The sequence below is a fragment of the Aspergillus campestris genome (assembly GCF_002847485.1).
Source record: "Aspergillus campestris IBT 28561 chromosome Unknown P168scaffold_12, whole genome shotgun sequence".
NCBI lineage: Eukaryota > Fungi > Ascomycota > Eurotiomycetes > Eurotiales > Aspergillaceae > Aspergillus > Aspergillus campestris.
Window position 1 is genome coordinate 468,312 of NW_020194347.1, and position 14,043 is coordinate 482,354.

General features: G+C 54.5%; 6 protein-coding genes across 6 annotated transcripts; 3 read left to right on the forward strand and 3 right to left on the reverse strand.

Annotated features, from left to right (window-relative positions):
- Positions 1 to 324: 324 nt before the first annotated feature.
- On the forward strand, positions 325 to 2,185 carry P168DRAFT_321567 (putative GABA permease; the record flags this gene model as incomplete). The annotated part of the gene is made up of 6 exons (XM_024840481.1): positions 325 to 426; positions 479 to 549; positions 604 to 717; positions 787 to 869; positions 923 to 1,339; positions 1,416 to 2,185. 6 exons carry the CDS (start codon positions 325 to 327, stop codon positions 2,183 to 2,185), a joined length of 1,557 nt encoding a protein of 518 aa, XP_024689741.1.
- Positions 2,186 to 2,212: 27 nt separating this feature from the next.
- Positions 2,213 to 3,383, reverse strand: P168DRAFT_329870 (class II aldolase/adducin family protein). Its single transcript, XM_024841524.1, has 3 exons — positions 3,095 to 3,383; positions 2,714 to 3,021; positions 2,213 to 2,613 (listed from the first exon to the last, which is right to left on the reverse strand). Exons 1-3 carry the CDS (start codon positions 3,294 to 3,296, stop codon positions 2,257 to 2,259), a joined length of 867 nt encoding a protein of 288 aa, XP_024689742.1. The 5' UTR covers positions 3,297 to 3,383; the 3' UTR covers positions 2,213 to 2,256.
- Positions 3,384 to 3,497: 114 nt separating this feature from the next.
- P168DRAFT_59343 (GFA family protein) lies at positions 3,498 to 4,344 on the reverse strand. Its single transcript, XM_024842035.1, has 2 exons — positions 4,014 to 4,344; positions 3,498 to 3,927 (listed from the first exon to the last, which is right to left on the reverse strand). Exons 1-2 carry the CDS (start codon positions 4,098 to 4,100, stop codon positions 3,580 to 3,582), a joined length of 435 nt encoding a protein of 144 aa, XP_024689743.1. The 5' UTR covers positions 4,101 to 4,344; the 3' UTR covers positions 3,498 to 3,579.
- Positions 4,345 to 4,587: 243 nt separating this feature from the next.
- P168DRAFT_242304 (putative proteinase) lies at positions 4,588 to 6,798 on the reverse strand (the record flags this gene model as incomplete). Its single annotated transcript, XM_024833795.1, has 6 exons — positions 4,588 to 4,794; positions 4,847 to 4,907; positions 4,958 to 5,033; positions 5,081 to 6,325; positions 6,374 to 6,563; positions 6,619 to 6,798. 6 exons carry the CDS (start codon positions 6,796 to 6,798, stop codon positions 4,588 to 4,590), a joined length of 1,959 nt encoding a protein of 652 aa, XP_024689744.1.
- Positions 6,799 to 8,348: 1,550 nt separating this feature from the next.
- Positions 8,349 to 10,868, forward strand: P168DRAFT_59362 (putative siderochrome-iron transporter). The gene is made up of 5 exons (XM_024842036.1): positions 8,349 to 8,742; positions 8,791 to 8,814; positions 8,865 to 10,239; positions 10,298 to 10,392; positions 10,470 to 10,868. Exons 1-5 carry the CDS (start codon positions 8,543 to 8,545, stop codon positions 10,663 to 10,665), a joined length of 1,890 nt encoding a protein of 629 aa, XP_024689745.1. The 5' UTR covers positions 8,349 to 8,542; the 3' UTR covers positions 10,666 to 10,868.
- Positions 10,869 to 11,707: 839 nt separating this feature from the next.
- P168DRAFT_242657 (putative MFS transporter) lies at positions 11,708 to 13,408 on the forward strand (the record flags this gene model as incomplete). The annotated part of the gene is made up of 3 exons (XM_024833814.1): positions 11,708 to 11,895; positions 12,015 to 12,382; positions 12,435 to 13,408. The coding sequence occupies 3 exons, from the start codon at positions 11,708 to 11,710 to the stop codon at positions 13,406 to 13,408; spliced, it is 1,530 nt and encodes a 509-aa protein (XP_024689746.1).
- Between the last annotated feature and the right edge of the window lie 635 nt (positions 13,409 to 14,043).

The following is a 14,043-nucleotide window of genomic DNA, read 5'->3' on the forward strand; positions in this document are numbered from 1 at the left end:
TCAATTCATTCAATAAGCAGAATCTCTATATCTGTCTAATGGTGAATATATTCAAATATGAGTAAAGCTCACATCTACCCCAGTCACGCTAAAGACCACCGGCCAGTCCCCTAGCCAGTCCAACCCTTGCAGATCCTCCACCGCAAAGCAAGCTGAACCAACCAGCTGCAGCCAGTTCGCCGTTATCTGCTGCTAAATGCTGACATTGAAATTAAACAACGTTGCAGAATTTACCCCCTCTTTTGCACTCTTTTCAGCTCCGCTTTTGATTTTTGTTGACGAGTCTGTGTGTCCGGATTGAAGATATAACAGAAAAGAATAGAAATGCACAAAACGGGCAGCGTATCCGAGACGGGGGTCGATCTCGACCCCCGCGCGCAGGATGATCGCGATATGCAGCGGCTAGGCAAGACGCAGCAGTTCAAGGTGTTTCACAGACTAATATCCCGAGCGAGGAGGGCATGAGCTAACAGGATAGAGAAATTTCCGGTTCTATTCGATTTTGGGGTTCACCACTACGTTGATGGCGACGTGGGAGTCGATCTTACTGTATGTGTTTGCTCAATGTAGACAATGTGCATTAATTGGTCTGACACCTGGTAGAACGAGTACATATGGATTGACTGATGGTGGTCGGGCTGGCATGCTCTATGTCTATCTCGGTTCGTTTGTGGGATTCTTTGCGTCTGTGGTGTCGATGGCGGAGATAGCCTCGATGTATGCTTTACTCCAAGGAAGACGAAGAAAAGAGAGAGAAGAAAGGGAGAAGAAGAACTGACTCAACAGTGCCCCCACATCCGGCGGACAATACCACTGGGTCAGCGAATTCGCATCTCCCCGATGGCAGCGCTTCCTCAGCTATCTCACTGGTGACCCTCCCTCCATATCTCTCTATAAATATATCATATACTAAATCCAACAGGTTGGCTCTCGGTCTTGGGATGGCAGGCTGCCCTAGCCAGTATCTGCTTCCTCTGCGGCACACTCATCCAAGGCCTCTTGGTATTCAACTCCTCGCCAACGGGCTACATGTATGAGTCGAAGCCGTGGCATGGCACCCTGTTCACCATGGCCATGGCCGTCCTCTGCACGGTGGTCAACACCTACGGCGCCCGGTTCCTCCCCGCGCTTGAGCATCTCATTCTGGCCCTCCACCTGCTTGGATTCGTCGCTGTCCTTGTTCCTCTGTGGGCGATGGGTCCTCCGCGTGCCCCCTCATCCGTCGTCTGGACCGAGTTCACTAATTCCGGGGGGTGGTCCAACATAGGGCTTGCCTGTCTCGTTGGCCAATTGACTCCGATCTTTTCGTGGGCGGGACCAGACGCCGCTACCCATATGTGTATGTCTCTTCACCTATATCACGATATCAACCCTAATTAGCGATACGCCTTGATATACAAACTAACACCCCCCAGCGGAAGAGATCCAACACGCAGCCCTCATCGTCCCCTGGTGCATGGTCTCCACAGCGCTCGTCAACGGCGCCCTCGGCTTCATCATGCTCGTCTCCCTCCTCTACACAATGGGCCCCATAACCGCCGTCCTCGACCCGGCATCAGGCTTCTCCTTCCTCCCCGCCGTCCACCACGCAACAGGCGGATCCTTCCCAGCCACAAACGCCACCGCAGCAATCATCATCGCCCTCGAAACCTGCAGCGCAATCAGCATCCTCGCCACAGCCTCACGCCAAACCTTCGCCTTCGCGCGCGACCACGCCCTCCCACTGAGCGACTTTCTCTCCCGCGTCTCCCGCCGCTCTCACACCCCAATCCCTATCCCCGCCATATTCCTCTCAACCACTACCACCCTCCTCCTCTCGCTAATCAACCTCGGCTCCACAGCTGCGTTCAACGCCATCGCCGGCGTCATGATCGCCGCGCTCTTCACTACGTATATCGTATCTATCGGGGCGTTTATCCGGGCACGTCTCGTCACCAGCGGCGACCTTCCCCCTGCGCGGTTCTCCCTCGGCCGTTTGGGTCTGCCTGTTAATGTTTTAGCTGTCGCGTGGCTGTCGTTTGCGATCGTGTTCTCGTTCTTCCCTACGGCGGATGACCCCGTTCCGGTTGATATGAACTGGTCGGTTGTTGTGCTGGCGGGCGTGTTGTCGTTTGCTATCGCTGCTTATTTTGTTCATGGGAGGGGGGTGTATCGTGCGCCTGTTACTGTTGTACGGAGGGATTAACCTACTATCTGACTCCATACCAATCATCCAGATAGTCATATATATTATGAACAAGGGTTCTACCAAATAAACTAAAGCAAATACTCCCCTCCCGTCTCCTTATGAATAACATCAAACAGCGGCTTCGCACTAAACCAGCCCGCCTTCGGCGTCCCAACAGTCTTATAAGTGAACGCCGCATCCGCATCATCGATCTTGATCGTCGCTCCGCCGCGCCCGGCAGCCGCCGCATCAGCGAGCAGCTGCGCGTGGCAGCACTTCTCGAGGCTGACGAACCAGAACACCGTCTCTTCGATGGTGGCGCCCACTGTTAGAAGCCCGTGATTCTGCAGGAGGGCGGCTTTGCGGGATCCGAGCGCGGAGGCGATGTTGTTGCCTTCTTCGGCTGCGAGGACGACGCCGTTGAATTGTTTGTATAGGACGTGGTCCTGTCTCTAGCTTTAGCATATGCTTTACGTGTATTCTCTTCCTGTTGGATACAATCCAGACGGAAAGAGAGGTGGAATGAAGGGAAAAGAGAGGACATACGTTATAAAAAGCGCACGAGTCCTGCGTGGTAATATCCAACTCTCTGCCCAGCGCACAAAACGCCCGTCCGTACAAACTATGACTATGCGCCGCGCAGAGCACATCCGGACGCGCAGCGTGGATAGCAGAGTGGATCATGAAGGCCGCGGCGTTGAGCAGTCTGCACGGTCCGCCGTCGATGACTTCGCCGCTGTGGTTGACGAGGATCAGGTCGGAGGATTTGATCAGCGAAAAGGCGACGCCGAAGGGGTTGACCCAGAAGGCGGAGGGGTCGACGGGGTCGCGGAGGGTGATGTGGCCTGCGACGCCTTTATTTTATATTGTTAGTATTTTATTGTTCATGTTGGGGTGTTTCTTTTTTGTATATGGGGTGGGGAATACCTTCATCGTAACCGTTCTTGCCGAAAATCCTGAACGCAGCAGCCAGTCGACCCTTGAGGTACTCGCGCTCTTTGTACTTGTCGTCGAATGTCGGAGGCTTCATCTGGGAGATGGGCATCTTGATTTTGGAGCTGTTGGCGCTGGCTTCTTGGGTCTGTTGCGGCTGAACGCTGACGGTGTCTGTTGCTGTTGGGGGAGACATTTTCTTTAATCTTCTTGTTCTTGTTCTTCTTGTACTTGTCTTCAGGCGTCAGTATGTTGTTGGATATGTGAGATAGATGGAAATCCAAGATCTGGAGATGGAGCGGGGAAAGAATGATATGAGCGTGGGGAAGTGGGGTAATCGGACCATAACCGACTATCAACCCGAGGCTTCTGATACTTTTAATAATCAAGATAGATACAACATCATTGCTCAATCAGCAAACAAACTATACCCAAAAACCTATTCACTTATATCCAACAACTACAGTCCAAGAAGGAGATCACTTCATCCCCTCAACCCCCCTCACACTCCCAATCTCCCCCACCCACTCATCCCTCCTCTTACAATAGATCTCCGCCCCCAACGTCCCACACCACTCGCGATGCTCATCGTCCAGCGTCCCCCACTTCACAATGATAATACTCTGATTGTCGCCGGGTTGAGATGTTAGCGGCGTGCCGCAGTCGCCGCAGAACTCGCGGCGCACGGGGAGTTCCCTGTCGCTGGGGCAGAGGTGGATCTTGGGGGCGCCTTGGGTGTAGGTCATGCTCGGTTGGGGGAGGACGAGGTTGGAGGAGAAGCTGCTGCCGGTGTAGCGTTTGCAGGAGGTGCAGTGGCAGAGGATTACCTTAACTTGATGTTAGTTTCGATGTCTTGCTTGTTGGGGGAGAGGGAAGGGGGGTGGTCGCGTATATAGTGGAGTAGAGGGAATACCTTGGGTTCAGGCTCAGTCGCAGGTAAATCCACCTGGTAAGTAACCTTCTCACACAGACATCGTCCGGTTAACGTTCTCTGCGCCATTATCCTATGGTGAGGTATCCTGGTCGTATCACTGTCTGGGACTGGTTGTCCAATCTGGCCTGGTTGTAGTGATTGTGGTATGCTGGCTGAGCTTAACTTGCCCAGTCCAAGGCCAGGGAGAGGCTTATATATATTGACGGGGGTTGAGACCCCAAACCAAATTTGTGTAATTGATCAATTCATAGTACGTGGTACTAAGAATGTTGCCTATCTCCGGTGAAGTATGCAGTGTGATTTGTTGGGATATCACTCAGGTTAAGCCTATACTACTGAAACGTTGGCCAAAGTTTTGGCGTTGTGGCTATGATGGTTTGGTGTGGGTGGGATTTGCGATCGTTGAGGTTATTGGTTGGGGCATTGATGTTGTCTGGAACAGACAGGGACAGATAGGCACAGCCTCAAGGTACATACAGGCACAGGCACAGCGTTAAAAGACAGGTTTAATACGAATGTATAATCCTGAGATATATGTCTACTATACAATCAGCTACAATGGTAGCTGCCGACCCAACAGTCCACTCTCCAATGCATCCCAGGTCTTCTCTGCCGGGAATAAAGTTTCTACATGTGCAGGCCCCAGCATCGGCTTGAGATCTCCCGCGCAGGTCGATCCAGGCGGTGGTAACTCTCCAGTTTGGAAGTAATGGCGAATAAAGCTAGTAGTGCAGAGCGAAGGGGCCGCAGCAGTGGTGTGCTGACCAGTCAGCGCAAGCCCAACAAAACAACCTAGTAAGGAGTGAACTCACCCCCTCTGAGTCCTGCTCTAGTACGACTGACCCCGGGAATTTGCTCGACATTATCCGCGCACTACCTCTTAGCTTGTCTCGTGTCAATAACAAAAAGGAAGGACAGCGTACCTGCGCATTGGCGTCACCGGATCCAGCCGCATGCTGACCAACAGCAAAGGATGCGACGTGTTCCCCGAACAAGGCCCTGATCTCGTTAAACCCCTGCCCAATGTTCAAGATAAAGAAACACACCTGGCAATATCCACCGCGGTCTGACATCCCACCCGGCACAGCCCAACTCAATCGACGACCAATAATCCCCAAGCATTGCACTATCCCGCTGCATAGCGGCCCACGACTCCGCGAACGCCAGCTCATCCCGGTCCTGCATGTATAGTGCATCTGTACACAAGATCGCTGACGAGACGTACAGCTCGTTCTGCCCCGGTGCCTGACACTCCGCGGACCACGGTCCCGTCCGCAAACACTCCGCCGTCGGACAGGAGGGCGTCCGCGCCCGGTGCTTGAAATCCGCTAGGGCGGAGCCGTCCCCCCGGTGGAGGAGGTCGCTAGCGAGTTGGGCTAGAAGCGGGAAGCCGATCATGGGTTGGTAGAGCGAGATGCGGAGGACGATCTTGAGGTCCGTCCAGGTGACGACTTCGGGGCCGCGGGTGGTCGACGAAGGGACTGCCACTGAGGCGTGGTATAACTGTGCTTCGAGGCGACGGTACGCGGTTGCGATGGCGTCGCGTCCGCCGGGCGTGTATAGTGGGCATTTGTCGGGCCCGGCGCGGTCGCAGTACTCCGTAAACCGGTCGAATATGGCGTCTGCGTCTACGATCGCGTTGTGTCCCTCGTCGAGGTAGTATTTGTCTGTGTCGACGACGCCGTCCAACACCATGCGCTCGATGCGATCGGGGAACATGCTCGCGAATGTGGCTCCCAGTACCGTGCCGTAGGATCGCCCCCAATATCGGAGCTTCTCGCCGCCGCGGTGCCAACGCGTGCGCTGGACAATGCTCTGCGCCGAGTCGTAGCCATGGAGCTGGTCAATCCGCTGTTGTTCTGTCCGTCCCTGTTGCTCCCGCCACTCTCCATGCCGCTCCACGATCTCCAGCATATCCCTCGCTACAGGTGGCGTGTTGATGTGCTCGCCCAGTGCCTCCGCACCGACCTCAGGCGGTGTAGACAGACTGCGCGCGCAGCCTACGTTGAGCGCCCGTGTACGTTGCCAGTTGCGCATGAGCGAGTCGCGCGTGCTGCCCAGCATGCCGTCTGCCTCGGCCTGCAGTTCCCAGTTCCGCTGGGCGAACGTGTTGGGGAAGCAACTAAAGCCTGGAGTCGTATTGTTGACGCCGCGGGGATCGAACCCGATGATATCGTAGTAGCGGGCTGTTTCAGTGGTGTTGTGGCCGGGGTCGGACTCGGCGTCGACGATTGTTTGTAGACCGCGACCGGCGACGAGGGCTTGGAAGACGCCCGACCCGCCGGGTCCGCCTGGCAGGGTTAGACATGGTCGTCTTTAGGAGAGGATGCAGTCAGTACCAGGGTTGATGAGGACGGCGCCGCCGTAGCGGGGATTGGTTACGGGCACTTTGGCGGGGAGGCGGATTATCGCGACCGCGACGCGACGCCCAAGACCGTCGGCGCGGTGATAGTCCATGGGGACATCGAGGCGGGCGCATTGATAGCCATCGAAGCAGGGTTCGTACTGAAGGGTGGGCTCGGGGTTGAGCTGAGCAAATTAGTATGTTAAGTATGTGATATCTATGAGAGTAGAATCAACGTACCTCTGCCCAGGTAAAGGGTGTCTCTGTCTCGAGGGACGGTCGTTCAAGAATGGGACGGGTGTGAACGCGCGAGATGTGCCACCACGCCACCACCACAATCAAGACCAGCGCCACGGGTCGCCATGTTGTCGATCTGCGATCCGAAGATCTTTTTCTTTCCGGATCGTTGAGAGACCCCATGGACCGTGATCGTCTTGGTCCGACCGTTGTTACCCCCAAAGCCAGACAGGTGCTTGGGGAACTGCAAGTCAATTAGGTGTCGCATCGCAATATATCCTCCTGCAAGGCGAAGTCACTAGTGAAGGGAGCAAAAGCAAGCAGACTATCGACGAATCACGCTACATGTCCAATAGAAGGGGAGATATTAGGAAGAGCGTGGTCGCTTCGGGAAAAATAAATAACATAAATCCAATCCCCAACACGCGCTCGGACCACGCGTCCGATGGTGCCCAATAATAACACTTCTACATGGTTGACCCCAGAGTTCATTGGCTTTCTGACTCGAGGGATTCACAGCCAAACATGGGAAAAGAACGGAGAAAGAATGGATTCAGTGGATTGTTGAGTCCAGGTAGCCTGGTGGGGGATTGACACATTCTGTCGCGTTATTGGGTCAAGATAGGATGGGACCGTGGATCGACGGCGGACCTGGCCAGCATATCTATCTCATCTGAGGATGCTCTGCGAGTTGATGTCTTGTTCAATACAGCGAGTGATGTGTGGATACCAATCACGCATAATTTGAATGTTCTTTGCACGGTATGGTTCTTTTAGTTGTAGGTGATCTCTGGTATCTCAAGTGGAGCCCAAATTAGCAGATCCAGCAGATCAAACCAGCCTTCCTGTTGTCGCATAGAGAACAACTCTTATCCCACTATAATCGAACGTCAGAGCACATTGTGTTAATCAGTGGTGGGTCATTCAACCAAGGAACCCCGCCTCGAGCCCCTTGCTGAAGAGTCTATCTTGCGGGGTTCACAGGGGTTGTGCCGGGATGCAGTCGGAGAGGGGTGAGTTGATATAAGCCATCGAGCTGCAGGATGTTATCACTAGACACTGGGTGTATTGATGAGATTGATGTTTGGACAATGAAGATGATTAGATGGAGATATCCATGTCACGTGGGAAGATCCCCATCACTGCCTGGGGCAAACATGCCTGGCCCACGATGCCTCAGGAACACCATGAGGATAAGAATGGATAAGCTGGATGAGCTGGATAAAACAAGGATAAGATGCGATAAGGATAAGATTCTCATTTCTTTCTTTGACTTCATTCTCACTTCTATCCTCACTTCTCTCCTCACTTCTGTCCTGCCCTTTTATACTTTATGGATTCCTCGGTCCCCAAGTGGATCAATTATAAACACGGATGGATGTAACCATGACGATCAAATTTTCCTTCTTCATGCACCCCGTCTGGCAAGGTGACCACTTCGACATTAGTCCACCATCTTATCCCATTCATCATGCGATAACTTGTCGATCCTCTCCATCCCCGACTGGTAAGTGGCTTGACTTTGCCCCTCTGATTGGCACGAGAATCTCTCCCCCCCACTCCTGCACCGTCCGCGGTCTCCTCGCTTCCCCACTGATCCTGATTCCCTCCAGTCTCCCGGTCTCTTACGCCTCCGGGATCGGTCACTGCGTGGCCAATCCTCGGCTGTCTAGCCCTCCACAGCCTAAAACAGGGCGATTTTCTCCCCGCCAACAAGCACAGACCGGTTCCAATGCCCCGTATATCATTATCGTAAATCTCGAACCGGTGGGAAAAGAAAAGAAACAACCGTTGACAGTCCCGTTCGACTCGTTCGACTACCCGAGCGGTCCGTTCTCCTTGCGCCTCCGCTTTTGCGGAGTTGGTCGTTTAATCTATCGTCTCCGCACGGATCAGCGGGCCTTGCTGCGCTCGTCATCCACTGGCCATGGCGCTCTGGCGCCGCTTCTTTGTCCCCAAGAGGGATGAGGAGCGCTCCGCCAATTCGCCCATGGAGTATGACGAGAAACAGGTCGGGATCGAGGTCGAAGTGGCCGAGGAGCCCGTCCCTGAGGCCAGTGGAATCGCGAAAATCGAAGCTGTCGAGGCGGTCGGGGGGCGCAAAGGACGCTATTTCCTATACGCTGGGTAGGTGATGCGACAGCGAGATGGTGATACCACAGCTAACGCCGACAGGTTGGCCATGATTATGATGATCTAGTAGGTGAAGCAGACACAGTTTGATCGAATTAGACATACTAACGTCGCAGCGAACTGGACAATTCGACCGTGGGCACGTATCGCAATTTCGCATCGTCCGCGTTCAACCAGCTGGGCACGCTGGCCACCCTGAACACGGCCGCCAGCATCATCTCCGCCATCAGCAAGCCCCCGATCGCCAAGGTGTCCGATGTCCTAGGCCGCGGCGAAGCCTACATCTTCACCGTCACCTGCTACATCGTGTCCTACACCCTCTGCGCCTCGTCCAAAACGTTCAACATGTACGCCGGTGGGTATGTCTTTTACTCGGTAGGCCAGGCCGGCACGTCCATTCTCAACTCGACCATCGTCTCGGACTTGTCCTCGATGCGCTCCCGCGGCTTTTTCTACAACGTCATGTACATCCCCTTCCTGATCACCCCCTGGGTGTCCGCCTTCATCATCGACAGCGTCGTCAACGGCATCGGCTGGCGCTGGGGAATCGGCATGTTCGCCATTCTCATGCCCATCTGCGCCTGCTGGATTATCATCACCTTGCTGTTTTACCAGCGCCGCGCCAGACAGTCGGGCCTCATTCTCACCGAGCGACTCAGCGTGCCCGAATTCTGCTCGCGCATCGACCTCGGTGGCATCCTACTACTAAGCAGCGGCTTCGCCCTAGTCCTCATCCCCATCACCCTGGCCGCCGACGCCCCCAGCCTTTGGAGCACCCCGTGGGTAGACGCGCTGATCGCCATCGGCGGCGTGGTGCTGATCTGCCTTTACCCGTACGAGAAGTACTACGCCCGGCACCCAGTGGTCCCCGTGCGCTACTTCCGCACCCTCTCCGTCGTCGTCTCGGTCGCGCTGGCCTGCATCGACAACGTCGGCTTCGGCTGCAACCACACCTACCTCTACGTCTGGTCGATGGTCTCGCACAACTTCTCCGCCCGCGACGCCCAGTTCCTCAACTACACCAACTCGGTCATGCAGGCGGCCGTCGGCATCGCCACGGGCCTGCTGATGTACCGCATGCGCACCTACAAGTGGATCGGCGTCGTCGGCGCCGTCATCCGCATGGTCGGCTACGGCGTCATGGTGCGCTTCCGGACGAACGGCAGTTCTGTCGCGGAGCTTTTCGTCGTCCAGCTGGTGCAGGGCATGGGCAGCGGTATCATCGAGACGGTCCTCATCGTGGCCGCGCAGATCGCCGTGTCGCACGCGGAACTGGCGCAGGTCACCTCGCTCGTCATGCTGGGGTCGTACCTCGGCAATGGGATTGGGTCTGCCATTGCCGGCGCCATCTACACCTCACGACTGCGGCCCCGACTCCGTCTGCACATGGGGCCAGACGCGAATGAGTACGAAGTGGACAAGCTGTACAAGTCGATCACGGGGACGCTGCCGGCGTGGGGGACACCTGCGCGCACGGCAGTCAATCAAGCAGTACGCCCCTCCCCTTTTCCCCCCTGCACTCCCTTCTTGTTCCCACTAACATGCGTAGTACTCGGACGTCATGGGCTACATCACCATCGCCGCTCTCGCCTTTTCCGCCCCAATAGTAATCCTTTCTATCTTCATGCCGAACCAAAAGCTAGGGTATGCCTCTAACCTAACCTTATTTCCCTCATCTTACTCTGCTTAATCCCCCCTTCCTTTGCTAATATATAAAACAGAGACGGCCACAACCTCGTCCAAAAACCACCCCCACCAGACCCCTCCTCCTCACCCTCCCCCGAACCCGAGCCCGAAAAACCACCCGAGTCCAGCTCCGAAGCGACCCTGACTCTAATAATGGACGAGAAGCGTTTACAGAAGAAAATCGAGGACTGGCTAGAAGGGCATACCGGACATGAGCCGGATGTTCGATGAACGTATTCCTTCTATTTGTTTTAATAATTGGTTGATGTTTTATTATTCTTGTCAAACTTAAGTATAATGCCGTGCAGAATGGTTGGATGGATTTGATACCATTAATTGATACCTTAGTATATAATATGACTCGAACGGATCTTATGTTTTACGGCGCAGGCTCCACAATGTCCCAGACAATCAGGAATAGGGCCTCTTGTCAAATCAAAGTGACTATATTTCCGGATTTCATCAACTTCCGAGTGAGTAACTAATGGCAGTGGTGGGAGTAATCACTGGCTTGTAGTTACTGACATGAAATGCTCGATTGATGATATAACCAGGATGTCTCATCGTGTTTATACAACTCAGAGTACTGGGGAGATTAGACTAGATATATCCCGCCTTTGATATATAACCCCAGAATAAAACCACTACACAAGTTAACGACCATCTCAACAAATCATTCAAACTACCCCGTATCCAATCCATCCTCTCCAACCCACCTTTAGGCTATTCACCTTCCTTCCCTTCAGCAGAAAGAAATCCCCAAACGTCCACCCCACGCCAAGAAACCCTATCTCGAGTGACGAGCGGGGTCCGGCATATACCACGGAGTAGTAAGGTATCGATGTATGTATCCCCCACGCGCTACCAGCCCGTACTGCACGTTGTCCCTCTTCCCCGGATTTTCTCCCCAGTCGCTTACCGGTTCCTGATTGAGTTTGGGTTGTTCTTGAGGACTTGTGGGATGGCGTGCTTTCGACTCGCTCGGGTTGGTCTGGAAGTCACACGGGACGATATACGGACGGGATATTAGATGCGTGACTTGCGGGGAGATTTCATTCGTACTGTATATAAGGGGTGGTGTTTGGGCCTAGATGGCGCACGCGGGGTAATACCGGCCATTCTCTTTTCTTTCTCCAGGTCGTTTCTTGCTTATTTACCTTCGTCGGTGTATATAATCGCTGAGTGGTAATCTGGTTTATATGACTGTACATCCATCTCTATATGAATAACCGTCCCTCGAACATCAGTCTTACCAAGCATTACAAAAGTCGTCATGGCCGAAAATGCAATAACAGACACCGAAGCCATGGGCGAAGCGGCCAAAATGACCCACGAGGAAGTCACGCAGTTGGCGCAGCTCACGCCTGAAGAGAAAGCTATCGAGAAGCGTCTCCGTCGCCGCATCGACTGTATCGTTATGCCGTTGGTGATTCTGGTTTATTTGATGAATTATATTGATCGGTAACCCCCCCTCCCCCATACTGCTTTCTCGCTTGTGGGGAGTCCTTCGTTTACCCCGTGCGGGGAGCGAAGATAAATGAGTGAGCGAGGAATGAAACAAAGGCTAAATAAGGCGATAGAAACAACTACGCCGCCGCAAAAGTCCAAGGCATCAAAGGAGACCTCGGCCTTGACGACGCGGAGTACCAGACCGGACTGTCGATCTTGTTCGTGGCGTATATCCTCATGCAGGTCCCGTCGAACCTGCTGTTGAACTACATGGGCAAGCCGTCTTTGTATCTCGGATTCTTTACGACCGCGTGGGGCCTTGTGTCGACGCTGACGAGCCAGGTGACGGGCTACGGGGGCATCGTTGCGTGTCGGTTTATTCTGGGGCTGGTGGAGGCGCCGTTCTTCGCGGGCGTGCTGTTTTACCTCTCAAAGTGGTATACGAAGCGGGAGTTGGCGTTTCGGATGAGTATCTTTTATTCGGGGTCGTTGTTGTCTGGTGGGTTTGCTCTGTTGTTGGAGGGGTCTGGGCTGGGCTAACGGGTGACTAGGTGCATTTGGCAATCTCATCGCGGCGGGTATACTGTCAGGCATGCAGGGAAAACGGGGCCTGTCGTCGTGGCAGTGGCTGTATGTGATTGAAGGCGCCATCACCATGTTTGTCGGCATTGGGGTCGCTTTTCTGCTGCCTGACTTCCCAGACACATGGCACATGCTGACGCCTGAGATGAAGCATGTTGCTAACCGGCGAATGGCCATCGAAGCGGCAGAGGCGGATATCGACGAGGCGGGCAAGATGAGCCAGGTGAAGGGGTTGAAGCTGGCGTTCACGGATATCAAGACATACGCGCTGGCTATCGCGTACATGTCCATCACCGGCGCGAGTGGATTCCAGAATTACTTCCCAACGCTGACTAGCACCCTCGGCTACGACGATACCATCTCGCTGGTGCTGGTGGCGCCGCCGTACCTCTTCATGGTCGTGTACAGCCTGACGCACTCGTTCCTGTCAGACCGCGTGGGCAACCGCTTCTGGTTCTTCGTGTATCCCATCCCGATCACCATTGTGGGATTCATCATTTTCATGACGACCGATGCGTTCGGGCCTCGCTATTTTTCCTTTTTCCTGATGATGTTCGTGTTCGCGCAGAACGGTACCGTGTATTCGTGGATTGCGAACGCCATCCCCCGCCCGCCAGCCAAGCGCGCAGCCGCATACGCCTTTATCAATTCAGTCGGCAACTCGGCTAGCATCTGGACGCCGTACACGTATCGCGAAAAGGACAGCCCGCACTATGTAACAGCGATGGCCGTGTGCATCGCGCTGCAGGTGCTCGGGTTCCTGATGGCTGTGTTCATGTATTTCCACCTCCGTTCGTTGAACACGCGGCTGGAGCGGCTCGAGAACGCCGATGTGACCCTGACGGAGAAAGAGCTCCGGCGGTTGCAGCATACGGCCGAGGTAGAGGGCATCGATATCGCCGCCGCGCGACGCCTGCAGAAGGGATTCCGGTACATGACCTGATGACGGTGGGGCGTGTACCGTAGTACCGGGGTGAGATCCAAAGGATCAGAATCAAATCTACTCCTGAGTCGATGAACGGGTCTACGCTCTCCCACTGTAGTGCGGTAGACGGGTCATGACATCAGACCCACTTAGACACTGCTCCACTGCGGCGCCCTGATAACCGTCATCAGTACGGAGTAGACCCACGCGTGTTCGTCGACCGCTTGCGGATGGATAATCCGTATTGTGGCTGCATAATGAGCATAGTCGGCTGCTGACGAAGATTGGCCTGGCTCGACGTGTTCATGATTTGACTCGAAGGAGCGAGCTGGTGGCCTTCGTTGTGGCATGCTTGCATGCAGCTAGACCCGATCGGGACCGACTCGGTTGTGACCTGTCAATCTGGGGAAGGTCCATCATTCATCCATCATCTGCGAGGCATTGAACGTGGTAGGTTGTGGAGGAGCTACGGGGGAGCTACGTTGTTATGAGACGAATGCCCATCGCCGGTCGCTCAATGGAGAGTCCGATCTTAATCGCTGGGACAACGATCTGAAGCCCTGGTTCATATGGCCTGGTTCATATGCCGATAACGCCCCCTGGATTGCTCTGCTTAAGCCATTTAAACTTTCTCCAGTCCATTTGGCTGGCGA